The sequence below is a fragment of the Phodopus roborovskii genome, unplaced genomic scaffold (genome assembly GCF_943737965.1).
Source record: "Phodopus roborovskii unplaced genomic scaffold, PHOROB, whole genome shotgun sequence".
Classification (NCBI taxonomy): Eukaryota; Metazoa; Chordata; class Mammalia; order Rodentia; family Cricetidae; genus Phodopus; species Phodopus roborovskii.
Genome location: NW_026126433.1, coordinates 50,855,644 through 50,881,173, shown reverse-complemented (window position 1 = coordinate 50,881,173; position 25,530 = coordinate 50,855,644). Strand labels below are relative to the sequence as shown.

The 25,530-nt window shown below is 43.6% G+C and overlaps 1 protein-coding gene across 3 annotated transcripts; it reads left to right on the top strand.

Moving 5' to 3' along the window:
- The first annotated feature begins 1,988 nt into the window (after positions 1-1,988).
- On the top strand, positions 1,989-25,521 carry Lbr (lamin B receptor). 3 transcript variants are annotated; one of them, XM_051186473.1, is made up of 14 exons: positions 1,989-2,149; positions 5,639-5,817; positions 7,835-8,044; positions 9,539-9,622; positions 9,826-10,018; positions 11,543-11,739; positions 14,476-14,530; positions 18,176-18,367; positions 19,274-19,377; positions 20,288-20,413; positions 22,249-22,417; positions 23,436-23,516; positions 23,621-23,743; positions 24,002-25,521. In XM_051186473.1, exons 2-14 carry the CDS (start codon positions 5,653-5,655, stop codon positions 24,160-24,162), a joined length of 1,860 nt encoding a protein of 619 aa, XP_051042430.1. In that variant the 5' UTR covers positions 1,989-2,149; positions 5,639-5,652; the 3' UTR covers positions 24,163-25,521. The 3 variants fall into 3 exon arrangements, with proteins under 3 accessions (XP_051042430.1, XP_051042431.1, XP_051042432.1); XM_051186474.1 differs by lacking the exon at positions 1,989-2,149 and adding an exon at positions 2,623-2,690; XM_051186475.1 differs by lacking the exon at positions 1,989-2,149 and adding an exon at positions 2,641-2,695.
- Positions 25,522-25,530: the final 9 nt, after the last annotated feature.

Below are 25,530 nucleotides of genomic sequence, written 5' to 3'. Positions count from 1 at the left end.
TGAATTTGAAGTAACACAAAGTTATATAGAATTATTGCCAGCTGCAATTCCCACCACTTCCAGTTAATTCTCACAATTAACTAGAGGGTCTAGACCTATGTCTCTCTCCTTCTAACTTATTAATGACTAAAATTAAAAATTTAAAAGTTAACATTAGGGGACGAGTTCTGCAGTACCTATTCACCCTTGCCTATGCGCACACAGATGCCTTTAGTGGATATAAAGCAGGGTATTGAATTCATTTACAGTATTAACAGTGTGTGTGTGTGTGTGTGTGTGTGTGTGTGTGTGTGTGTAGGCCAAAGACTAATGTCACTTTTCTCTCCGTACTGCTCTTCCCCTCGCTCTTTGAGACAGGGTGTCCCACAGATTCTAGCTTCACAGACTGAGTCTAGGGGGATCTGTTTGTCTCCAGCCACATCTGTTCCAGCACTGGATTACAGTTGTCTGAGAGCACCTGCCTCTTGTTTTAATTTGGGTGCTGAGGGTCTGAACCGTTCACAATGAAAGGCTAAATAAAAAGAAAGGTGATAGTGAGTACCTTCCTTTGGGCCCACCAAAGTATCTCATTAAGCAAATGAGCAACAAGCAAGAGTTAGTGCCAGAGGTTTGTTTATTGGGGGGAGTGGGTGAGTGAAGGTGACAGACAACAGGAAGAAGAGAAACCAGAGGGAAAAGAAGAGGTAAGAGAGGGAAGAAGAGACAACGAGGGACAAGAGACAATGCAGAGGTCAAGTAGTGCCTGGCGGGAACATTTAAAGGGTACACGTAGCGTCACAGAACCGACGGTAAAAAGGCACCTGGCGAGAGGTGATGACGTCACTGCTTTGGTAGCAGAGGCAGGCTGCTGCTGTGGTGGTAGAAATACAAGGTCCTTATTCTTGCAAGGCGGCTTTATAGGCTGAGCTGTCTCCTCAGGCTCATTCACAACCTTTTCTTTTGAAGAGACTCCATATAAAGTTTATAGTATAATCCAATGTTTATAGTAATGGTTCCTCCCCGCCCCTCAATCTTTTATTTTGTAAGTTAAAATGCTTATACGTGAAACATGTGCTGTAGAGGAAACCCAACGAAAACTTGGGTCTGGGTAAAAACGTGAGGTATTAGGAATAGTATTTGTTTTAAGGTTTTTCTCCTTTCCTTATCATTCACTGAGGAACTCTGAATAGGATTCACACTTAAGAGTCGAGGCTTAAGGGATCTGCAGGATTTGCCAGGATTCACGTTTGGATGTTTTCTGATTGTGAAGTCTGTGGGTAGCTTTTCCATCTAGGGCAAGCCCAAAGACAAAGGTGGCAACTCCATGTCAGCACTTGTTTTCAGGAAGGGCTCTGAGGAACTCCCTCACAATGTGAGGAAGCACCGCGTACTCGCTTGTTTGTAACTGAGAAGACGACAGCCGTGTGCACCTGAAGCTAGGCTGCACGTGAAAGGGCCTATTCAGCCTACGTGTGAACCCACATTGCTTCCGAGGCAGGAATCCACTCAAATGTCTTTATTAAGGGATAGTAGTAATACCTTTAAAAAAATAAAAATAAAAACAGCACAGCGAGGCAGGGGGCTTTAACGAATTGCTCTAGAGTCTCACCCCGAGAGAAAGGAAGCAGGCAACCCATAGTGACAGCAGCAGGGAGAGAGGGTAAAGTTTGGGACTCGGGCCTGCTGAAGTCGGGTCCAGGCAGGACGTGGCGCCCGCGGGCTTCTGCCCGGCTCCATTTCCATTCGGACCGGGTGGAGCAGCGAGCGCGGCGTGACAGCACCTGGCGCTTCGGCTATGCCGGTCGGGTGAGCTTCGTTCTCCTCCCAGGCCCGTCCCCGGCCCGCAGCCACCGCTGGTCCGGGGCACTCCGCGGGAGGGCACAGGACGGAGAGCGACGCGAAGCCTGGGCGGCAGAGATAAGCCGGGTGGGGACGCCGGACGCTCACGAGCGGGCGCACCGGACGCGCCACGGGGTCCGACCAATCGCCAGCGCCGGCGATGATTCAAAAGGTTGAGGGACCAATGGGAGCCCAGGGAGGCCTGGCTGGGGGCGGGACCTCGGGGGCGCGAGAGCGCGGCCGAGTGTGTCGCGCGCGGAACCGCCGCGGGCTGCTGGGAGAGTGTCCCGGAGTGGCGGCTGGAGTTGCGTCCCCGCCGGAGCGCGGCCAGGTGAGCACCGGCGCGTGTCCCCGTCGCTTGTGGAGCTGGGGAGAAGGGTCCCCCGGGAGGCTGGGGCGCGCCGGGCCGGAAGCAGAGCGCGGGTTTCGAATTGCGGACTCCCCTCCCCATCCCCCTTCGGTCGCGCGCGTTGGGAACTCCACACTGCCGGGGCTGTGCTTGTCGCGGCGTCCCGGCCCTAGGAGGGCGGGCGGCCTGCGGGGAGGAGCTAACTGCCTCCCGGAGGCGAAGCCCTGACTCCCGAAACGCCAACCCGCCTTTCCAGGCCTCGTGAGTGCTTCCGCGCGGTGACAGCCGGCCTCGCGCCTCCTGAGGCTTCGAAGGCCACTTAGTGCGCACTCGGGTGTCGAGCGCCTGCTCCGGGGCACTTGAGGTGACGACGGGCTGGCCGCGAGTTCCCCTGCCGTTGCGCCCGCTCGTGTGTCGCTCGCCTGCTGTGCGAGGGCCGGAGTCAAGGTCACAAGCACCTGTAGATCCGGGGCTGCGGAGAAAGCGCGGGAAGGGGCACCTGATCCAGAGAGGGCGACGATGAGTTCGGTTTAGTTTCTGAGCGTCGTTGCCTGGGGAGGATGGCGCGAATGAGTAGGACTAAAAGATAAATGTACCTTTGGGTATTAAGGGAAAAGGCCGCTCTTGTTGACTCTGCGGGGGCTTAGACCCTGCTAACGGGTTCCTGCTTGCATTTTGCACAGCAGGCCCAGCAGGTGTTCAAGGGAAGCTGTCAGACACCATTTGAGCCACCCCCCTCCGCATTAAATGAATATGGAAAAGTGGGGAAGTGATTAAAGACCCTTGTAACGCTCGGGAGCAAAGTAACAGAAAGAAATACTTCACATTGATACATAGTAATATATAATGTGTGAGGAGTCTAGTGCCAAATGACACCAAGTAGCAAGAATCTGAGGATCGCTGTATTCCTGCTGTGTGGGGTTGGGGCTACTTTCTGTGCTGACTTCGCTAAAACATCTCTTTAAGGGAAGCCTGTCTGCGTATCCTCACTTGTTTATTGGATGCATAAGGATACACAAGTGTCTGGAGCTCCCTTGTCCTATTTTGTAAAATTCTCTTCTGCTGTGCATGCAGTATTTCGGGATGCTGTCGGACTTTGTGTGGATCTTGTGCAAAGTTGCATGCACATCATGTTGCAGTCCTACCCTTTATTGTCTGTCTCCCAAGGCTAGGTTGTTCTCCACCTGCCACATGAAATATCACCCCGGAGTCTCAGTTCTTCTTCTTTTTGGCTTATTTGTTTTTTTGTTTTTGAAATAAGATCTCTTTGAAGTCCTGGCTGTCCTGGAGCACACTGTAGACTAGGCAAATCTCTAACTCCCAGGGATGTGACTGCCTGTGCTTCCGCCTCCTGGATGTTGGGATTAAAGCCAAATCTCAGTTCTTAATTCTTTCCCTCCTTTTTCCCCCTGGGGATCAAATTTCAGACTCTGATATTATAGACACATTTTTGAAAAATTAAGGCTTGATTTATGTATCCCATGCTAGTGTACTTGATAGGTACATCGACTTGTGTTCATTTTTACACAGATGTAGTTAATAGGTGTCTGATAGATGCAGTAGAGAAATAACAATGAGTCTAGAGCCATGCCATCCTAATCCTCTGGATCTTAACTGTTCTTGGAAGCTTAGCAGGATGGGGCCTGGATGGTACTTGGATGGGAGAAAGGACAGTGAATGCTTCAGATGGCCTAACACATGTCTGTTCAAGGATTCTTTTAAAGATGCAGGTGGTCTGGAAGCCCCAAAGTGCTCACATTTCAGGTTTTTGAAGTGTTGTTTGAGACCAGAGTGGCATCTTGATATAAAAGACATTGTGGCTTTCTCAAATTTTGGATGACTAGTGTAGGAAACTCTAATGCTAGTAATTGGTTGATTTGGGGCAGTCTGGGAAGGAAGAGGGGCACTAGAAAATGAAGCCCAGCACATTTCCTTCCTCTTTGTCCAGGGAGGCTTGGCCCTAAGTGTCGAAATTGACAAAGCTTAATGTTGTCACCTTCCTTTTGTGGCTCTCCTCCTTGCGCAGAAGTGGGCCATTACCCTCCTGCTTCTCAAGGGCCCCTCAGGTAATCTTTTCCCAGTCCAGTTTCATTCCCAAAGCTTCTGGGCTCTTTCCCTTTCCAAGTCCAAACATATTCATTACCCCAGAGATGCTATCGTATATGTTAGGGAGACTGAGGCAGTCTCTGTAATGTGCCTCTAATCACCACATAAGCAATCATGTTTACTTTCATCTGTTGTCTGTCTAAACAAATGAAGCCTGTGAAGTTTTTTTCTCAGGTGATTAACAGTGAAGAAATGTATTCAGAAAGACTTTCTTGGGAGTGGTAGGTAATGCAACTTTCTCCTTATTTCCATATGTGTTGCTTTGGGTTGCACAACCAGGGCTTGGCAGGAGTGTCTTTTATGTGCTTGGGTGATACATGGAGGAGAATTGCTTAGCAGGTGACATCTGTAGCTGAATCTGTCTTCTGTTTGCTGCTTGCTCCATCATTTGTTATCAAGGGCACTGGCCAGAGGCACTGACTGGTTTTATCCTGTGACTCTGTGAATCTGCTGGTCAGAGGAGAGAAACACCCACCCTAGAGGCAGGAGTACGGTCACTGTTTGATATTCCTAAAGGGGTGCCAAACTGCCTCATGGAAATGACACCTCTTGAAGATTATAGATTTTTGAGGTATATATAAGGTTTCATGGGCAGTATTTTGAAACAGTGGCAAAGGGTGTTACCACTGGAGTAGGTGTTAGCTGTAGGCTTATGAATCGAACTTGGGTGAAGGCCAGGTACATGTTGGCCTGGGTGGGTGGTTGGCAGAGTTACTTGGTATGCACTTGGGATTTGAATGCAGACTTTCTGAAGTAAACCTCAAATATGTTATTCATTATGGATTTGAAGTCCTTTCTGTTGGTAGGTTATGGTAATGCTAACTGTACATTTTAAATTTTCTTGGTTTGCCTCACAGTTTATTATTTTTCTGTAAGGTAGCTTGTTAAAAATATAATTAAATGCATTTTAATGCATTTTTAAAGATGACATAAAGATTTACTAATAAACACTTGTCCTTTTTGAGATGTGCCTGGAGTTTTGGTTACTACTGCAGGTGAGTGTCATCGTGAGTAATTTGGATTTGATGCCTGTAATGTTGTTAAAGTTAATTCTCAGAACCACTTCAGGTACTCCAGGGGCTATTATCGCCTACAGAGTGATTCCAAATGAAGTTAAATGACTCAAAGAATAATTTGTGTTGTCCTGCTATTCCCTCACCTAAGTTTGTGAACTTTGACAAAATATTAACTTTAAGCTTAAGTTTTGCTTCTGTAATATAAGGAGCTATGCACACCTTCCTTGGAGGCTTCCTGACCTTAAAAATCTTGACCAGTTAACAGATAAAGTTATGTTTAAGGAATCATCCTATTCTCAAAAAATAAGTAGGGAATATTGACTGGATTTTTTTCTTTAAAATTTTCCAGACTAATTTTAGAAAATGCCAAGTAGGAAGTTTGCCGAGGGTGAGGTCGTGAGAGGTCGATGGCCTGGGAGCTCCCTGTATTATGAAGTAGAAATTCTCAGCTATGACAGCAAGTCCCAGCTATACACTGTGAAATACAAGGACGGGACTGAACTGGAGTTGAAGGAGAGCGATGTCAAGGTGAGTGCGCCTTAGGCTTGCACTAGGATGGAGGGGCTACAGCACATGTCAACCTCCGGGCTTTGGAGCTTTGGGGCTCATGCTGTTCTTGGCTCAGGGAATGTGAATGAGGTATGGGTGCAGAGTCCAAGAAGCTCATACCCTTGGGTCTGATCCCTCCTGGGAGGTGTTTCCTGTGAGTGCTGTTTGACAGAGTGCAGGATAGATCCTGCATGGTTTAGGGTTTCTTTTTTTTTTTTTTTTTTTTTTAAAGCATTGTTATCTTGAGTTGAGCTCTAAGACAAACGGGAAAACAGGTGTAGGAGGGCAGTGCATACCAAGGGCCTGTGGATGATGCAGACACAATTAAGTACCAGAAAGGTGGGTGGCTGGGGACAGTGGAGAGGTCCCCGGAAAGCAGTCTGAGGGGTTTTTTTTTTTTTAAATAGCCATGTACAGGGCTTGAGTTACTTTTCTGGTTTTTTGTTTTGTTTTGTTTTTCAAGATAGCAGGATCTCAGTATATAGCCTTGGCTGTCTTAGAACTTGCTTTGTAGACCAGGCTGGCCCTGAACTGAGAACACTGACTGCCTCTGCCTCCTGAGTGCTGAGTTTAAAGTGTGTACCACTGTCTCTTGGCAGGGCTTGACTTTCTTCCACAACACTGGTGATTTAATCAGGGTGACATTTTCTAGGTCTGATGCCAGCTTACAGCATCCCCTTCCCAGCTATCATATGTCGAGGGCCTGCATTATAAGATAATGACCCATGGCATACAAATACTTACATAAAATGCATAAAAATTAATTTGTAGAAAAATATTTTAAAGCTGCAGAGTTTTAGTTGTATTCTACAGGCGTGAAATTACTTAGTCAAAATGCTCTGTCTACTGAGAACTTTGCAATTTTGGATCTGGGTGGTGCTGGTGCACTCTTTTAATCTTAGTATTCAAGAGGCAGAGGCAGGTGGATCTCTGTGAGTTCAAGGCCAGCCTGGTCTAACGAGTGAGTTCCAGGACAGCTAAGGCTACACAAAATACCCTGTCTCAAAAAAAAGAACTTTGCAGTTTTGAACCTTGTGACCTGTCAATAACTAATAGTTATTGACTATTAGTGCATCACACTACATGTGTTCTAGAAAATGTTTTTGGCTTTGAGGCTCATAGGGTTTCTGTAGCTTAGGGGCAGGGCAGCTCCAGGCGGTATGGTATGGCATGTGACTTCTCTTTTGATGCTGTTAGCTCTCATTAAGATATATAAATGCCATCCTTTGCTGAGGGCCACATCTGAATGGGCCAGGGCTTGCCTTGCTCAGACCTATGTCCTTAGAAACAAGGAAGGAGTGGGTGTAGTGGATCAGAGCAGTGTGCAGCTGGGTTTTGGAGTGACTCCATAAGGCTGTTTGCTTTCTGAAAAGTCTGTTGTATTGCGTGGGAAGTAAGATTCTGGGACACAATGTAAGCTGACGTTTATTCGGGGATAAATCACTTATACCAGAAACAGATGACTGCTACAGGTTCCCACTCCAAGGATGACCCTGGATGCTCTCTGTCTCCCACCAGGAAGTAAGAGAGTGAGCTGGGGTCTGGGACCCCAGACCTAGCCCCCACTGGTCACATGGGAACCTTTCCCCAAGCCCCATGGGTGTGGTCAGTGCAACAGGTGTGGGCGGGGTGGATATCTCTCTACACAGTTGTTTGCTAATTATGTCTCACTATGTCAGTTTTAGTCATTATCAGTTATGAGTCTTTCCTGTGTTACTGGGAGTATATATAACTAGTGGGATAGACACTGATTCCAGGGAAATATCTCCAAGCTAGCGGACGGGGGGGGGGGGGGGGAGCACTGTTTATCTTTCCTAGGAGCTGGAGTCATTGTAGTGTTTCCCTCTGGTCCTATGTGATCAGTTCCCAGACCCTGTGAGCCCCTTTATGTTTGGGATGGATGGCAGCAGATAGTGGTCCTTACTGACCTCTTCTGCCTTAGCTCTGCCACTGTGTGTTAGTGTTCTGAAAATAGCTGTTGCTTCTCCCTTTCTAGCCTTTAAAATCCTTTAAGCAAAGAAAAGGTGGCTCAACTTCCAGCTCTCCTTCAAGACGCCGCAGCAGCCGCTCAAGGTCACGTTCCCGATCCCCTGGCAGGGCACCAAAAGGTTCCAGAAGATCTGCCTCTGCTTCCCACCAGGCTGACATTAAGGAAAAGGGAGCACGGAGGGAAATCTTGCAAGTTAAATTGACTCCGCTTGTATTGGTACTTGTTTCATCTATAACTGCACTGGCTTCTCCTTTATATAATGCTTATTCAGATTATTCATACTTTTGTATTGAGATAACAAATCCAAGGGAATAGCCAATGTTTGAGAAAGAAATATAATTCTTTTGAATACTTAAGAAAAGTTTTTATATTTTAACTTTTTATTTTCAGTGTGTATGTGTTTATATATGTAGTGTGTGTATGGGCACACACGTAGAAGCTAGAGGACAACTTTGTGTAGTCAGTTCTCTCCATCCACCCTTATGTGAGTTATAGGATCAAACTCAGATCATTGGGTATAAAGGCAGGCATTGCAGCTACATTAATAGGAGTACTGTTTGTAAATGGTCTTTAAAAGATGTTTCCATTGACACAGACTTAGCTTGTAGGCCACAAAATGATAAGACAACTATGTTATGGAGAGGTTCTGCTCTCCTAATTGGCACCCTTATTCTGGATAACTTTTGCTTTTTTGCTGACTTTCATGGTGCATGTGTATCCCCTGGAGACCTAGCACAGTGAGGGGTTTTGCTTCTGTTTTCTATTTTTCTCCAAGACAGGGTAGCCCAGGCTGGCGGTGAACTTGATACAATCCTTCCTCAGTTTGCTCAGTGCTGAGATCATAGGGTGAGCTACCACACTTGGGAATATTTTAGAGCAGTGGTTCTCAACCTTCCTAGTGCTGTGACTCTTTAACACAGTTCCTCATGTTGTGACCCCCCCCAACCATAAAATTATTTTGCTTCTACTTCATAACTGTAATTTTGCTACTGTTATGAATCATTGTGTAAATATTTTTAGAGAGAGGTTTGCCAAAGTTGTCTCCTGTTTTCTTCTTGGCTCAGTATGTTTTAGTTTGTTAACAGTGTACAGAGAAATGAAGAGAATGTTGCAACCATTGTCTTAACAACTCTTGCAAGCTAAAACACTCCTTTTTTTTTTTTTTTTGGTAAGAAACTCTGGCTGAGTCAAGAAGGAAATGTAGGAAGGAAAAAGTGTAAATATCAGGTAGCGTGAAATTCCAGTACCCGTTGCTGACTGTCTTAGGGCCACTAAATGTTTTTGCTTCATTTTTTTTTTTTCTAGCTTATGACTGAATTTGCCAGTTTTGACTTATCCATCTTTCATAGAACTGTGACAGTGAAATATTTGAAACATTTAGTATGAGAGTGTTTGAAAGATGGAAAAGCTTGTTCCAAAACCTGGCATGGTGTTGCACAACTGTCATCCCAGTACTCAGGCAGGAGGGTGAGGCTGGAGGATTGCCACAAGTTTGAGGCTAAAAGGTTGGCTGGTTACATTCTGCTGGTCCTTACCTAAAGACTAGAACAGTCTACAGTGTAAGAGTGGACCTTGGAAAACCAGGGAAGTGTAGTTGAGTTCGTCTCTTGGCTTTTACCTTGTCTGTGCTTCATTTCCAGTAGTAACTTGTTGTTGAGATACTTTTAGTCAATAACAGTTCTGATTATGATGCTTTCATATCCCATTTAGAAACCATTTGGAAACAGCATCAATGTAATCAATGGGGAGCCAGAACACATGGAGAAGAATGACATATCTCATAAAAACAAGCAGGTAGCAGCGTGTTCTTTCATCTCTCCCATTTCTTTCTTTTCCTTTCACACTCACTCTGGAGTTGTTGTATTGGTTCATGCTCTGTCCTTTAGGCTGCTTGTGATTTAACAAATTTATTCTTGTACGTTCACAGCTGTGTAGAGATGCTCAGTTGGCATTTGCATTAGTTGTAACCTCAGTTAATACTTTTTTCTTCAAACCAGGAAAGAGTCATTTTGTCACCAGAAAGCAGTTACATAGCTACACAGTACAGCCTTCGTCCAAGAAGAGAAGAGGTCAAAGTCAGAGAAATAGAGTCCAAGGAACAAAAGCTTGCTCCCAAAGTCCCTGCAGCTTTGGAACCCTTTCAAGTGACCACACCACAGAGGAAGGAGTTAGAGTTTGGAGGAGTACCTGGTAGGTGTTAACCCCCATCAGGGAGGAGAAAGGGCGCGGAGTTGCTCTCACGTGCACAGGGAAGGTCTCTGCAGCAGGGAGAGGATGGGGGACTTTCCAGGGAAGGAACAGGGAATGAAGGCCTGAGCTGGGAGCTTTGGCAGCAGAGTAGAAAGGATGCTGACCTGACTGTCGATTAGGTCTTGAGGATGGAATTGTAAAGGAGCAGTGAAGCGAATTTGCCCTGGGGAAGGTGCCGGAAGGTGGTCCTGTAGTGACCCAGAGCTCTGATAGGGATGGGGGCAGGTGGCAGGGCCTGGCTTGCATTCATAGCAGGAGCAAGCTGCAGATGAAGGAAGCATCCTGCTGCTGTCCCCGTCCCCATCCCCCCAAACCCCCCCCCCCCGCCTGCTGGACAGGGCGAATGAACTGCTCAAGGAGTGCAGTGTGCAGAGCCAGCCTGTGGGGTAATGAGCATGTGTAGCTGGTGAGAGAAAGCAAGCTCAGGACCTCAACCAAACAGCCCACAGTCTGCATAGCTTACTGCTCTGCTAGTTGGTCTGTCACAGGTGGTGTCCAGCGTCACCCAAAATCTACATGTGTATGAGGGTGACAGTGTGTTAAAATGTCAGGAATTTATAGTCTAGTAAGATTACAGTGGTCGCTCTTTTTTCAGGTGGGAGTGTAGTGGCTGGTGCCTGTATCCCAGTACTGAGAGGCCGGGGAAAGAGGGTCTGTAGAGTTGAAGGCTAGTTTGAGCTACACAGTAAGTTCAAGGCCAGTGTAGGCTATGTAACACGATTCTATTTCCTCTCTTCACAAAGAGTAGACCAACCATTGTTTGGTTTCCGGTTCTGAGCACTTGCTCTCTGAGAGGCTAGAGTTGAAAGTCTCAGAGTCGGATCTCTGAGGTGAATTCATGTTTTCATGTTGTATGTCCATGGAGGTGGCAGGTAGAGACAGTTTATAAAGTTACTACATTTTATTACTATTTTGTGTGGTGTGGGAGGGAGGGAAGGGGGGTAGGGATGAGCTAACGCTGTAGTGTTCAGGTAGAAGTCAGGGTTAGTCCTCCCCTTCCACATGTAAATCCTGGGGTTTGAACTCCCATTGTCAGGCTTTTGTGTCGAATGCCCTTAGCTGCCAAACCATTTCCTCAGAATGAGATAGGGAGAGTTTTTGTTTCTGTTTTTTAAGATTTATTTATTTCATTTTATATGCATGAATGTTTGCCTACATGTTTGTTATGTGCACCACACGTGTACCTGGTGCCCAGGGAGGTCACAAGAGAACATCGAGTCACAGATGTTTGTGAGCCACTGTGGGTGTTGGAAACAGAATTCAGGTCCTCTGAGAGCAAGTGCTTTTAACTACTGAGTTCTCTCTCTAGCTCCTAGATGAATGAGGTGTTGATGATACCTTATAGATTAGTTTCAAACAGCTAGCAGACCTAGTGTTGCCCTAAATATAAAAATAAAGAACCCACATGGCTTAAAAACTAAACAGATTGACTGGAGTTTGTTTGACTGAACTGGTTGTTTGCAGGTGCGTCCCTCATCATGATCGGCCTGCCTGCCTGCCTCTTCCTGCTGCTACTGCAGTGCAGGCAGAAGGACCCCAGCCTGCTGAGCCTCCCTCCTCCTCTGCCAGCTTTGGGTGAACTGTGGGAACCCAGAGTGTGTGGCATCTACCTCCTCTGGTTTTTCGTTCAAGCTCTCTTTCACCTTCTGCCAATTGGGAAGGTAAGGTTTTGGAAGTTTGTAATTTTTTGTTGTTGTTGAGATATGGTCCTTGCTGTGTAATCTTGGCCAATCTGGAACTCACCAGGTAGACCAGGCTGGCCTTGAACTCACAGAGATCTGTTTGCCTCTGACTCCCCAGTGCTGGGATGAAAGATGTGTGCCATTCTGGTTGAAGGTAAGGTTTTGCTGAAGAGGTATGGTATTGTGAAAATTGTCTGACTTCTTTGTTATTAGTTACATTTATAGCAGTTTCAAAGTTAGAAGCTGTCAGTCATATACTATAACTCTTCACTTATTAAGCATAACTTTAAAAATATGATTTAGATATCTTGTTTAATTTCCTGTGTTTGCTTTGCTTGCATTTTCAATAAAATAGCTGACAGAAGAAAAGAACAGGGTTTACTTTGGATTGTGTTTTGAGGGTAACATCCATAATAGAGAAATGACGGTGGCAAGAGAGTGAGGTGGCTGGTCATTGCGTCCATAGTCTTGAAGCAGAGAGAGAATGAATAACAGTGCTCAGCTTTCTTTCCTTTTTCTTTCTTTCTTTTTTTTTTTTTAAAGTTATCACTTTGTGTGTGGGATTTTTGCCTGCATGTATATATGTGCACCATGTGTGCGAATACTCTCAGAGGCCTAAAGCTGGCGTCAGATCCTCTAGGACTGGAGTCAGTTGGTTGTGGGCTACCATGTGAGTGCTTGGAACCATTCATTGCCTGGGTCCTCTGCAAGAGCAGCCTGTGTTCTCAGTTGCTGAGCTGTTGTTCCAGCTCCTTTCCTTTCTTCAGTCTGGGAACGCAGTCTAGAAGCTTCCTCATGACTGTGCCCAGAAGTTTGCTCTGAGGTGATTTTTGATATTGTCAGGTTGACATTCAGTATTTCTATCATGTGCTCCAATCCAAACAGGGGAGAGTAAGCTATTTGATAGCAGCCTGGTTCATGGTAGAGGCAGCCGGGCAGAACACCTCAGTGTGTTCACTTCAGGTACATCATTGTCTTTTGAGCTCCATGGTGGAGTAAAAAAAAAAAAAAAAAACCAAACAAAATACAGTTTGTTTTCAGTTTTGATCCTTAGAAATCTATCAAGAATATGGAATCCTTTTCAGACTCATGTACTATCTTACCCTCCCTCTTGTTGCTGAATATTCGTCTTTCAGTTGTGAGCTTTTCCTTAGAGATGTGTTCAAAGAACATGAGCTGCCCTGAACACTACATAATTTATTTAGACCTTACTCTTAGGAGATTGCAGCTTTGCCAGCTGGAAGTTCTGTTAGGAGGGTGGAGCTGCAGACTTGGAGCTGTGGAATCTCACTGGAATTGGCTGTTCAGGGCTTTTGTGGTAATGGACCACAGTCATTCTTACTGCAGTGCTCCGTCCATTCAGATTCAGATTAATTTATTGTGAGGCTTATCTAAGCTAGATAATATTTGGAAAATTAGCTTCGGAGGCTAAAAATCTTGCATACACACAGACCAAAGTAGATGGATGGATGGATGGTAAGTAGGTAGGTAGGTAGGTAGGTAGGTAGGTGGGTAGATAGATAATGAGTGAGTGTCAGATACAGTCAAGGTTGAGAAATCCTCTATCTGTATCATCAGATTAAGGCCCAACAAGACACCTACAGTTGAGAAGGCTCGCTTGCAGTTTTGCCAGTCCTATGTTCTCAGGTTTTACATTTCTATCCTGGGTTCCACTTCCACAGCAAATGAACAGTGCTGGCAGATGATACTGTTCTTAGTGTTGGACAATTTAAAGTGAACAGCTCATATTTGAGTAGCTACTTGTGGCTGCCTGTTTACTCAAGCAGCCTTCTCACCCCATGGGGCATCACTGTGCCATGTGCAGTGGATTTGCCATGGTGGTTCCTGCTTGGGAAGAATGCTCACAGTCCTTTGCTGGAGAGGACCACTCAGCATAGTAGAGGATCATGTGTAAACAGTGGGATAAGTCAGTGTATACACGGTGTTGGCAGCACACTGCCCGATTGAAAAGAATCTTTCCTCTTCGTGTTAACCTGTTGTTTACATATACATACTTATTACTGGCTAGAGTCCCTGTATGAGAGAGAGCATGCACATTTCTTTTTCTCTTTGAGGTTTGTGTGACTTCATACATTCTAAGCCCATCATTTTCCTGCACCCCTCCCCTTTTTACATAAAGGCTAAATATAAGAGGAAAGACCAAATGCAGGCGATGGACACAGTTATGAAAGCAGATATAAAGCTAATTGTTTTCTGGTTCTAATCCTGGCATGGATTTTATGGTTTTGAGGAATGTAGTACGTAGCTACATTCCACACTGAAAGTGTATAAAGTTTAACACGAAGCTCCACAGCTTCCCTTCTGAATGATTCTTAACTATGGATATCCACTGAGTTGTAGAGTTAAGAGAACCTCACAAGTATGAGACTGTTTTGTCAGTGATGAGAAGCCAGGGGAGAGTTTTGAGCACACTGAATCTTGTACTGTGCATGGGATGGTTTAGTAAGGGTGGTTATGGCAGTAGTCCTTCACACTGAGAAATTACTAGCTACATATACTTAAATGCCTGACGGTGGGGTTGCTTTATCATAGGGCAACCTATGATAAACCTATTTCCTACTGTGAGACACTTTCTTGGGTATAATGAAATTCAAGAGTTTGAGGAGATCATATACTTATATATGTATAATATGTAAGAAAAAGTGATAATGTGCTTTGATTTTTAAATTAAAATTTAATATTTTTTCTTTTAAGGTTGTAGAAGGAACCACTCTTGTTGATGGAAGAAGACTCAAGTACAGACTAAATGGTGATTCCCTTAAATACTCAATGATATAACTTTTATAGTCTTTAAACTGTTTGTGTTGATTCACTGGGATGTTGAAAAGCAGATTATTTTGTAGTAGTTTGAAGAACTTGTAGATAAGTTAACTCATTCCAGTAGCTAATATGAAAATGCTGTGTGAACAAATAGTTACTCCTAGTTTCTAGCTCTCTTTCCCTACTACTTTGAGTTGGGGCCTAGAATTCACTTTGTAGTACAGGCTAGCCACTGTGCATTAGCTTCCCAAATACTGGCATTACAGTTGTGTGCCGCTAGCCTACTTAGTTTCATTTCGTTTTTAAGATTACTTTTATTTATGTGTGTGAATGTTTGCCTGCCTGTGTGGGTACACATTTGTGCCTGGTGCCCACTGGAGTCAGAAGAGGGTATCGGATCCCCTGAAACTGGAGTTAACTGACCATTTTGAACAGTCATGTGGGTGCTGGGAAACTAGTGTGGTTTCCTAGGTTGAAAAGAGCAGCCATTGCCCTCCTTTTTTTTTTAATTTTTTTAATTAAATATTTATTTTTGCATGCACTCGAACGTGTGAGGGCCTGAGTGTATATGTGCTGTTTGATCAGTCAGTTTCTATTGCTGTGAAGAGACACCATGACCAAGACAACTCCCGCTCCCCAGAGACAGGGTTTCTCTGTGTGGCTTTGTAGACCAGGCTGGCCTCGAACTCACAGAGATCCACCTGCTTTTCACGGCAACTCTATAAAAAAAACCATTTAATTGGGACAGGCTTGTAGTTTTGGAGGTTTTGTTCATTATCATCACGTGGGAATCGAGGCAGCAGGAAGGCAGACGGGGTGCTGGAAGTTAGCTGAGAGTTCTACAGGAAGTGAGCTGTGTCCCACATTGGGCGTATTGTGAGCATGATATCTCAAAGGCCACCCTTACAGTGACACACTTCCTCCAACAAGGCTACACCTCCTAACATGCACCACGTATGGGAGTTGTAGGAGGTTAGACGTGTTGGACTTCCGAACTGGAGTTACAGGTAGTTGTCAGCTACTTACTATGTAGTGCTGGGACCTGGGTCCTCAGAGCAGTGTATACTTTTAACCAGAGTGATCTCTGCAGCATGTTTTCTTAGTTTTTCTTTTCTTTCTCTCTTTCTTTCTTTGACAGGGTTTCACTGGTTAGCTCTGCCTATCCTGGACCTTGCTTTTGTAGACTATCTGACCTTGAACTCACAGAGATCCATCTGCCTATCAAGTGCTGGGATTAAAGGTGTGTGCCACCACTGCCTTTAATTTTCTTAATAGCACTGTTTTATATTTTTTAATAGCATTTAACATCTGCCGGTAGTGGTGGCGCACGCCTTTAAGCCCAGCACTGGGGAGGCAGAGTCCAAAGCCAGCCTGGTCTACCAAGTGAGTTTCAGCACAGCCAAGACTTTTTACACCACAAAGCTGTAATTGTTACTGTATCTTAAGAGGAAGATGTAAGGAAGGGTGTAGAAATTCACTGTTAACTGAAGAGGCAAGAAGAAAGTATTGGGGCTGACAGTAATGCCTTCCCACATCAGTGTCTTTTCTGTTCACTGGATTTTTCCTGGTAGTATGTAGTTGTAGGCTGGGTCGTATTTACTATACACTTGATGTTAGGAAGATGTAGGCACTTACTGCTGCATTCATTTTGAGTGGGAAAGGAACCACTTGGAGTTTGCCTAGCAGACAGATGTTGACCCTTTGATCTAGGCATCTCCATGGTCACAGCACATGTGCTAGGGGCTCAGTACAACTTTACCCTCTGAAGACTTTGATAAAGTGCCACTAATGTGATTTTAAGAAATCTGTGTGGTAGTTATTCTTAAATGATTTTCCATTTTATTAGATCGGGTAGAGTGATTTCGTTTTCTTTAAGAATTTTATGACAAATGCTCCTTGGTTTAGATCTGCTTAGCCCATTTTATCTTGGCAATACCTTAAGTTGCAGATGTACTTTCTGTAGCTGGCTTGCTAGTGTCCCAGCCTAGCAGCACAGCCCACAGTAGAGCATCTGCTTGGTCACCTTTCTGACCATGCACTTCACTGCACTGCCCAGCACCAGGAGAGGACATTGTATGTCTGGATCCAAACTTGAGAGTGGCCCTGAATGTGTCTTTTTTTTTTTTTTTTTTTTTTTTTTTTTTGTGCATGCTACAGTGAAGACTTCCTAAGTTATATTTTAATGTTTGGCTTCCTTCTTTTGTAATTTTGGGTGGTATTTGTTTACTGGCTTACTAGCGCTTTTACCTGAATTCATTCTACAGGATTCTAGAAGGGAAGCAGAAGTGTTTTCAGGGCTTACTGCCTTTAAGTGTCAAGTTGCAAGCCATCCTAGCCAGCTCTGCCAGACCTTAGATTGTGTTTGCTGGTGCTGGCCAGGTTTTTGTTTTTGCTTAGTTCCTTGCTGGTGGAACCTGTCTCAGGATCTTTGACATGCCCTGTCTCTTGTTATCTGAGTCTGGGCAGAAGTGGGTTGTTTAAATTTGCTCTCAGGTCTTTTGCTCTTGGTGTTTTGGATTTTCTTAGCCATGTTTTGTCTCCATTGAGGGTGTGGTCTGTTGAGAAGCCAAGCACTGAACCTGGGCACTTGATCTTTCCTAAGAACTTCCCTCCTCTGTTTATTATTTGATTTCTTTTTATGGGATTTTACCACTAAGAACATTCCTAAGAAATTTTGAGTAATTATTTTGCATAGACTATAGATTGAAAAAACAACTATGTTGACTACTTCATAAATTTTATGAGGATTAAGCTATTCCTTGGAGTAAACTTGGTATGTAGAAAACATGAGGTTAGATAGCAAATTTGTGATGACCTTCTTAATTTACTAAAGCTTAGAAATCCTCTCATTAGTGACCATGACTTTTCTGTGTTTGAATTTTAATAATATAATTTGATGACTTCATCTGGAACACACCTCGGCACTTTGGCTTTTGCAAGAAAAATGATTTCTTTAAAAGGCAAAACTGCTTTTACCACTACCACACACTCCACACTCATACCACACACGCACGCATTGTCGGCCAGCTCCAGTGGACTAGCTTGTGGATCCTCCTGGGGGTTTTACTCTGTCTGTGCATGAGAGTGCAGCCTAATCTGTCCAGGTGCTGGGATTACAAATATGAGTGACCACATTTGGTTTTCTCAGAGTTTTGGTTGAAGCAGAATATGACTCAGATCTCTATACCATTACCGACTAGTAAATGCCAACATAAATATTAATAATTTTATACCTACTAAGATCATTCTTCTATTAGGTAGTGGCATTAGACTTGAAATTGTGTGCTTGCCAGTCTCTGTTGGGAGCTGGTTAATTGACTTTGGACTCTGATGGTTTGGTGTACTGCATTTTCAGATTCTTTTCAGTTTAATAGTAATTTCTATACCCTTTCTCTTAGTTGTTCACTTTAACAGTAGGTAATGATGGTTCATAGTACAAAAGATAAGAGCTGTAGTATTTACATTGAAGATTGCACTTTAAGGACGTTGCATATTTGCATATTTCTGACTATAATCTGGGTGTGTGTGTGTTTTGAGACTAGGAATTCAAGGCTAGGTCTGGGCAACCTAGTGTGACTTTTTATTTTGTTTTCAGCCCCAGGATGATGTTAATTAACTTCTGTCTCTTTTTAAGGATTCTACGCTTTTGTCCTGACATCTGCCATCGTGGGAATCTCTCTCTTCTGGGGCATAGAGCTGTGTTACATGTATACTCACTTCCTTCAGTTCGCACTTGCAGCCACTGTGTTTTCGGTGATCTTGAGTGTTTACCTCTATGCTCGCTCTTTGAAGGCCCCTCGGGATGAGCTGTCACCTGCCAGTTCTGGTGAGCAATTTTATCATGTGTTGCATGGGTATGTCTAGAGCCTTGGCAGCTATGGCTATCCTTGAATAGATTGTTGTTGTTATTCCTACTTTAATTATGGGAAATGAAAAGGCATAAGAAATAAAACGTGAAAAAAAATTGAAGGCAAAATTTAAGTGTATTTTTCTCCCACTTTTCAATTTAGTTCTCATTAATTTTTAGTTCTCAGAGGAGCAGCACATTTTTTTATTTATCCTATCATCCATCCATTCATCATCTTTGTCAAGTAGTAAATCCCTTAAAAAAGCAAAAAAAAAAAAAAAAAGAACCAGGGTGAAAGTTGCTTGGTTTTGACCTAAGATTTTTTTTTTAAGTTTCCCATGGACTAGATGTGGTAGTATATACCTTTAGTCTGGGCACTTGGTTGGCAGAGGCAGGAGAATTTCTGTAAGTTTGAGGCTAGCCTGATCTAAGTAAAGAGTTCCAGGCCAGCCAGGGCTACATAGTGAGACCTTATCTCAAAAAACAAAACAAACAAAAAAACCCCAAAAAACAAAAAATGTTTTCCTATTTAAAAAAATAAAATATTAGAAAAAAATTACAACTAGAGTCAGGTGGTGTCGGCGCACACCTTTGATCCTAGCGCTTGGGAGACAGAGGCAGGCAGATCTCTTGTGAGTTCCACGACAGCCAGGGCTCTGTTTCAGAGAGAGAGACCCTGTCTTGACAAACCAAAAAGAAACAAAACCACCTTCCAGTTTCTTAGAGTTGGGGGAATCTGGTAACACGACCCCTCAGAGGGGTCTCCCTAGTCTTGCCTTTTGCATTTTCTTCCTCCGAAGTCTCTTCAGGAAGCACTTTGGACCTGGTGAAGGGGAGCAGTTGGATTTAAAGACTTATGATTGGCTAAACACTTTTCCCTTTCAGGAAATGCTATCTACGATTTCTTCATTGGCCGTGAATTAAACCCTCGAATTGGTGCTTTTGACCTCAAATACTTTTGTGAACTGCGCCCTGGATTGATCGGATGGGTATGTCTTTTATTTTTGTTTGTTTGTTTGTTCCAGTAGTATAACTTTAGTTTGTATCTAGAAGTTAATTTGGGAAAATGTAAAAAATAATTAGTTTTCCAAAATTTCATCTTAACACAAAATATTCTTTTACTATATATATATATGTTTTACAGGTTTAAGAAACCTTGTTATGGATTATTAAGCATCACAGAATTTTTTATTTTTATTACATATGTCTAGGAAAGTGATAGTGTAGATGGAATCATGTACAAATGACGGTTTCTCTTCCCTTTTCATGAAGGCCTTATTTTGACCCAGTGGTAGACTTGGAGAATTGCAGCAGAAGAGCCAAGAATCCCTGTGTTCTTTAGCTGGGCCCCTGCATTAGTGCCTGGCCCATCCAGGACAGTGTTTGGACATCATAGCCCTTACTGGTTCCATTATTGGTTTATGACTGCTCCTTTCTGTTTTCTTGGTCCCCTCGTCTCCTCTAGTCTGTGCTGGTTGCTTAGTCTCTCATGGCTGCCTCACTGTTGTGAAGGTACTGATCAGTTACTCTTTTCATTGTTTTTTTCTGAGACAGGGTTTCTCCATTTAGCCCTAGCTGCCTGGAACTCACTCTGTAAACCACACTGCACTCGAACTCAGATCTACCTGCCTCTCCCTCCTGAGTGCTGGGATTAAAGGTGTGTGCCACCACTACCCAACCTGATCTGATCAGTCATTATGACCATCCTTTAATTTGGGTCATTCCACTGTGTTCTCATCATGAGAGTGAGGCTACATGTGTCAGCAAGAGTAGTACAGGAGTGACACGAGTCAGGGTTGAGATGTCTTGTTTACTGGTAGCCATGGGGTGGTGTACACTGGGCTTCTCAGCTGTGCTTGTCCCTAGGAAAGCCTTTGAGACGACTTCTTCTTTTTCCAGGTGGTTGTTAACTTGGTGATGCTTTTGGCTGAAATGAAAGTACAGGAACGTGGTACCCCGTCTTTGGCAATGGTCTTGGTTAACAGTTTCCAGTTCTTGTATGTGATGGATGCCCTCTGGAATGAGGTAATTTTTTTTTTTTTAAATTTTCTTTTGATGTCCTAGTAGTCCTTGCTGGCTTGAACTTGTAATCTTCTGTGTCAGCCTCTCAAGTTGGGGTTACAGGAGTACACCTCTGCCTGCACGGAGTGGTTTTAAGAGCTGAATTCTTAGAGGCCATGAAGTCAAGCAGCTTTGAGTGGTGGTTTTCCTTTGTGAAGTTTGAGCTGCTTACATCCAGAGTGAGGCAGATATAGCTGTCTCTAGCTTGTGTTGGTCATGATGTTGTGGCTCAAGGGGTCTGTACATGAACATTGGTAGGTGTGCCAACAGCTCTGTTTAGAAGTGACTCCTGTTAGCATCTCAAAGAAAAACTCTTGTGTGTATGTGCATATGCACATAGATACTGCTGCATGGGTTATGTGTTACATATACATGTGAGAACCAGAGGACAACCTTAGTGTCACTCTTTGGACTTTTTTTTTAAAATGAGGTATTTCATTGGCCGGACTGAGCATCAGGCTCCAGGACTGCCCTGTGCTGGGGTTACAAGTGCACACCACCTTATTTTTTTAAAGTGTCGATTCTGGGGATTGAACTTGGACCTTCATGCATACATAGCATGCACTTAGCGTTCTCCCCAGCTGCTTAAGGCAATATCAACAGGAGGCTTGGAGTTGAGGAGGGTCTGTCTGTCCTCAGTGTCTCAGCTAGGTTATAAAGAAGTGCCTTTACTGTATAATTTCCTCAGCTCCTGGCAGCTGCTTGTAAATCAGCCACTCTAGGAAACTGAGAACACCATGTAGCTTTGGAGAGCCTGTCCTGTAACCTGAGGCCCTTAGAGCCTGAGCAGGGCTTAGGATCTTAAATGGTCCCAGGCTTCATGACACTGTTCATCTCAGTGATAACTCCCCTTCATTCCTACTTTGGTCACAGTATTGTTCTTATTTGCCCTATTCACTGTGCTCCTCAGTCACCTTTATCTTGCCTTGGATCCTCATATCAGAGCACATGCCCCCAGAGATGCTATGCAGAAACATCCTTCTGAGATCCAGGGTGTGAGCCATAGGGCCTAGATTTGTGACCTCTGACTTTATTCTATGGTGATCTGGGGTGAATGCCCCTGGAGGTACCACTTTCTTTAACCCAGAACTAGTTTTTTCATAGCACTTTGATAGCTAGCTGAGCTACTACTCCTGGGGCAGGTACCAGAATTTCAGGCACTCAAGAGATGTGCTTGTGAATTTGGCCTTCAGGCATCTTGGTCTAGAGACATCTGGTGGACCATGTGCTCCTGCTGACAAGCTCTCAGTGCACATGAGTGTGACACCATTGGTTTACCATGTTGCCAGCCAGCTTGCTGCTGCTGTGGACCGTGCATCGGGAGTTCAGATGATCCAGATTTGGTTGATAGTTGTACTGTTTTTCTACAAATACACTGTGAACCCATTACTTCTTGCTAGGCTCTGTGGCATGTACACTTGACAAAAGAGAGGTTTACAGTGTGGTGGAGAGCATAAGTGGACAAGTAGAGTGACCAGTGGCTTTCTGGAATGTAGAATGCTGGCATCTGAGCGTGACTGGCCAGGTGCAGGGTCAGGAAGGCTGCCCAGGGAAGGGCCTGAGGCTTCCAGAAGGTGAGATCAGGGAGGCCCTGGCAAGGGCAAAAGCCTGTGTGAGGTTTAGAGGTCTGTTACTGCAGGAGTTAAGGGTGAGGAGGAGGCAGGGGAGGTGGGACATGGTGACTTAGGCCAGAGCCTTTCAACATTTTGGTGTGCCTTCATTTAACATACTTGGTCATAAATTAGCAATTTGCTTAAATCCTGTAAAAATAATGTGGTTTTTATTTCTTCCCATTTTAGGAAGCGTTGCTGACCACCATGGACATCATCCACGATGGCTTTGGCTTCATGTTGGCCTTTGGGGACTTAGTGTGGGTCCCATTCACCTACAGCCTTCAGGCCTTTTACCTGGTCACCCACCCCCAAGACTTGTCCTGGCCCTTGGCTTCTGTCATTATTGCTCTGAAACGTAAGTGCTAGCCTCTGTTCAGTCCGAGGCACGGTGCCTGCCATACCCCATCTTGCCTGATCATGGTTTTGAAGTAATTTATGATAGATAAGTACTGAGAAAATGCTGAAGTTTGCAAAGAGAATGGAAGACTTGTTAGCTTCATTAGTACTCTCAATAGAACATTTTACTTTTAAGTTTAAGCAGTCGAACTTAAATAAATTGAATTGCTTTAGGAACAATTTCTCTTCTCTTTCACATGCTTGCATTTTCTAGAGATCTTAAAAATGAGATTAGTCTTCTTACAACTTTGGGTCTTGCTGTAGAAACAATACCAGATACTGTGGCCTGAGGTGCATGCATGGCAGGAGCAGGAAGTGGAAAGGAAGCCAATCTCTGGGGAATATAAACTTGTAATTACTGAGGCTTGGTGGTTTAGTCCTGGACAGGAGACAGGCAGGGAGTCAAGTCAGCACTGGTAAGGGTGGTTAGAACAGAGGGAGAGAGAGGTCCAGTGTGGCTGCTATGAGATCTGTCAGGTCCAACTGTGTTGTTTAGGTCAGGTGATTTAGAGGTGGATGGGAAAGTTAGCTAGTTTTATGACACTGACTACCTGTAATGGAAGAGGAAATCCAAGAGCCTGGTTCAAGTGAAGATGTAGTTTCTCCATTGGTTTGCTTATGTGAGTTAATCCGAACAGTCTGTGTCACAGAGCAGCTCAAATGGAGATTGGAGCTTGTTATTCAGATTATATAGCAATGCCAGGTCAGGGCCTGTGGAAATGTGAGTAAACCTATGAGGCTGAAGGGTTTCACACTGAAGTGCAGACGCTGGTGTTTTCTTGAGGAATTGTCTGAGAGTAACCTGTATTCAGTGGCCCCTGTTGCTGTGTCTTTGTGGGCATGGTTGGCTGGATGATGAGTGAGATTTAAGAAGAGTTCACTGACTATTTCTCTACAGCTCAGAAACAAGTTTCAGGTAATTTTAGATGTTAGTAATTTACACCTAAATTACTAAAGGAAATATTTTAACATTTCAGTTTGTGGCTATGTAATCTTCCGTTGTGCAAACTCCCAGAAAAATGCATTCCGGAAGAATCCCACTGATCCGAAGCTTGCACGTAAGGTTTTCTTTAAATTTGTGATTTGTATTTATATATTTATAGATGTAGGTTTCTATGGCTCATTTTTTAGAGGTCATTAAGATGTTTTTGTTTTGACATAGATTTAAAGACCATTCATACGTCCACGGGTAAGAGTCTGCTTGTCTCTGGATGGTGGGGCTTTGTTCGCCATCCGAATTACTTAGGTGACCTCATCATGGCGCTGGCGTGGTCCCTCCCATGTGGTAAGCATCTCAGTGCTAACTTGATCACTCTGTGTCATTCATTGGTTGGAGCAGGTCTGCCTGCCGTGGGCTCCAGGACCTTTGTTCTTTGGTGTCTGTCAGTTGCTGTCTAGCTTTTGAGGGGATTGGAAATAAGAAGACTGTTTGTGATCTGGCATACCTTAATCGGAAAACTAGCTATTCAGGCATTTGAGGGAAATGAGGAAAAATCATGTAATGGAAATAAAAACATTCAGTGGCTGCTGTTGTCACCTACAGGTTTTAACCACCTCCTGCCTTACTTCTATGTCATCTACTTCACTGCGTTGCTTGTCCACCGCGAAGCTCGTGATGAGCACCAGTGTAAGAGGAAATATGGCCTGGCCTGGGAGAAGTACTGCCAGCGTGTGCCCTACCGCATCCTCCCCTATGTTTACTGACCCGAACTCGATGCCACCATAGGTCAGATGTCTGTCACACACACACACAAAAAAAAAACAAACAAACAAACAAAAAAAAAAAGAACGAACTGTTGGTGCACTGACAGGAGCTCTGAGTTTGTTCTTTGAGTCAGGACTACAGAGCCAAATAGTAGACCCTTTTAATGTAGTTGTATAGCAGTTAATAAGGGAAACACAAAGGTGATAGAATTTGCTTGTTAATAGGAAAGTTTTAATCCCTAAAAATCTGAAGGCTTTTTTATTTTTCAAAAAATTTTTTTTTGTTTTTCTTAAGTGAAAACCTTTAAAGCACATCTATGCTTTATTGTACTTAAAGAGACATTAATGAAAATTCTGTCTCTAAATATATGTCCAGTAAACCCCAGCCCAGTATTGGTGGTATATGTGAAGAGTAAGCAGATTTCTTGCAGGCCCTGTTTAAGGGTGGCCATTTATAGCAGGCCTGGCCTCAGCCGTTAAAAGTGCATTTGGAAATGTAAATACATAGCTTACACTTTTATGTAAATATATGGTGACTTGTGATTTTTCTGTACAGTTTTTGAATGTGAGATAATTGTCAGGAACTAAGTTTTTGTAAAGTAATGTGAATTTAAAAATGTAAAGCAATTAGAATTCATTTAAAGTTAAAACATAGAAAAGTTATTTTTCTTTATCCAAAGTTTTGTGAATTTGGCTTTGCTACCTCAATTTGCAGGTGTGTTTGCCTTTATAAACTGTTGCAAATAGAAAAAAAATATATTTTTGGAGTAACAGCACTATTTAAACATTTTTACACACATTGGTGTTAGAAAAATTGCCATTTCAGGCTACTATTTTTATATATTTTTGACAGTTTATTTTGTATCATAATTCTACCTGAAACAACTTTAAGGAGCTAGTTTAAACTTTAGTTTCATAGTAACTCTCCTGGAGCAGGAGCAGGGTAGGTGGCAAATTCCCTAGACTTTTATATTCAAAGCTACATGGTTCTCAGAATATTACACAAGGATGTAGTGAGACTGTGTACATTTGGGTTTCGATGCAAAGAGTTCATGCAGCTTAGAATATGATCATGAAGTTGACACTCTGCATGCTATAATTTTTAGACTGTTTTTATGAAATTGTCATTATTTTACAGTACTAAGGTTTTCAAGTAGGTGTTTTTCTATTTCGCTTTTCTCCTGGTATCAGAAAATGGTATCAGCACATGTGTGCTGAACTTACAAGGGAATGTGGGGTTCTTTGCCTGGTAGTGAGAAAGAGCCTGAGATAGGATAGTGTGCAAGTTGTTTTTTAATTTGATGTTTGGCAAGGTTTGTAATAAAATTTTAGTTGAAAATAAAGAGTTGCTTTGGTCACTTAGAGCCT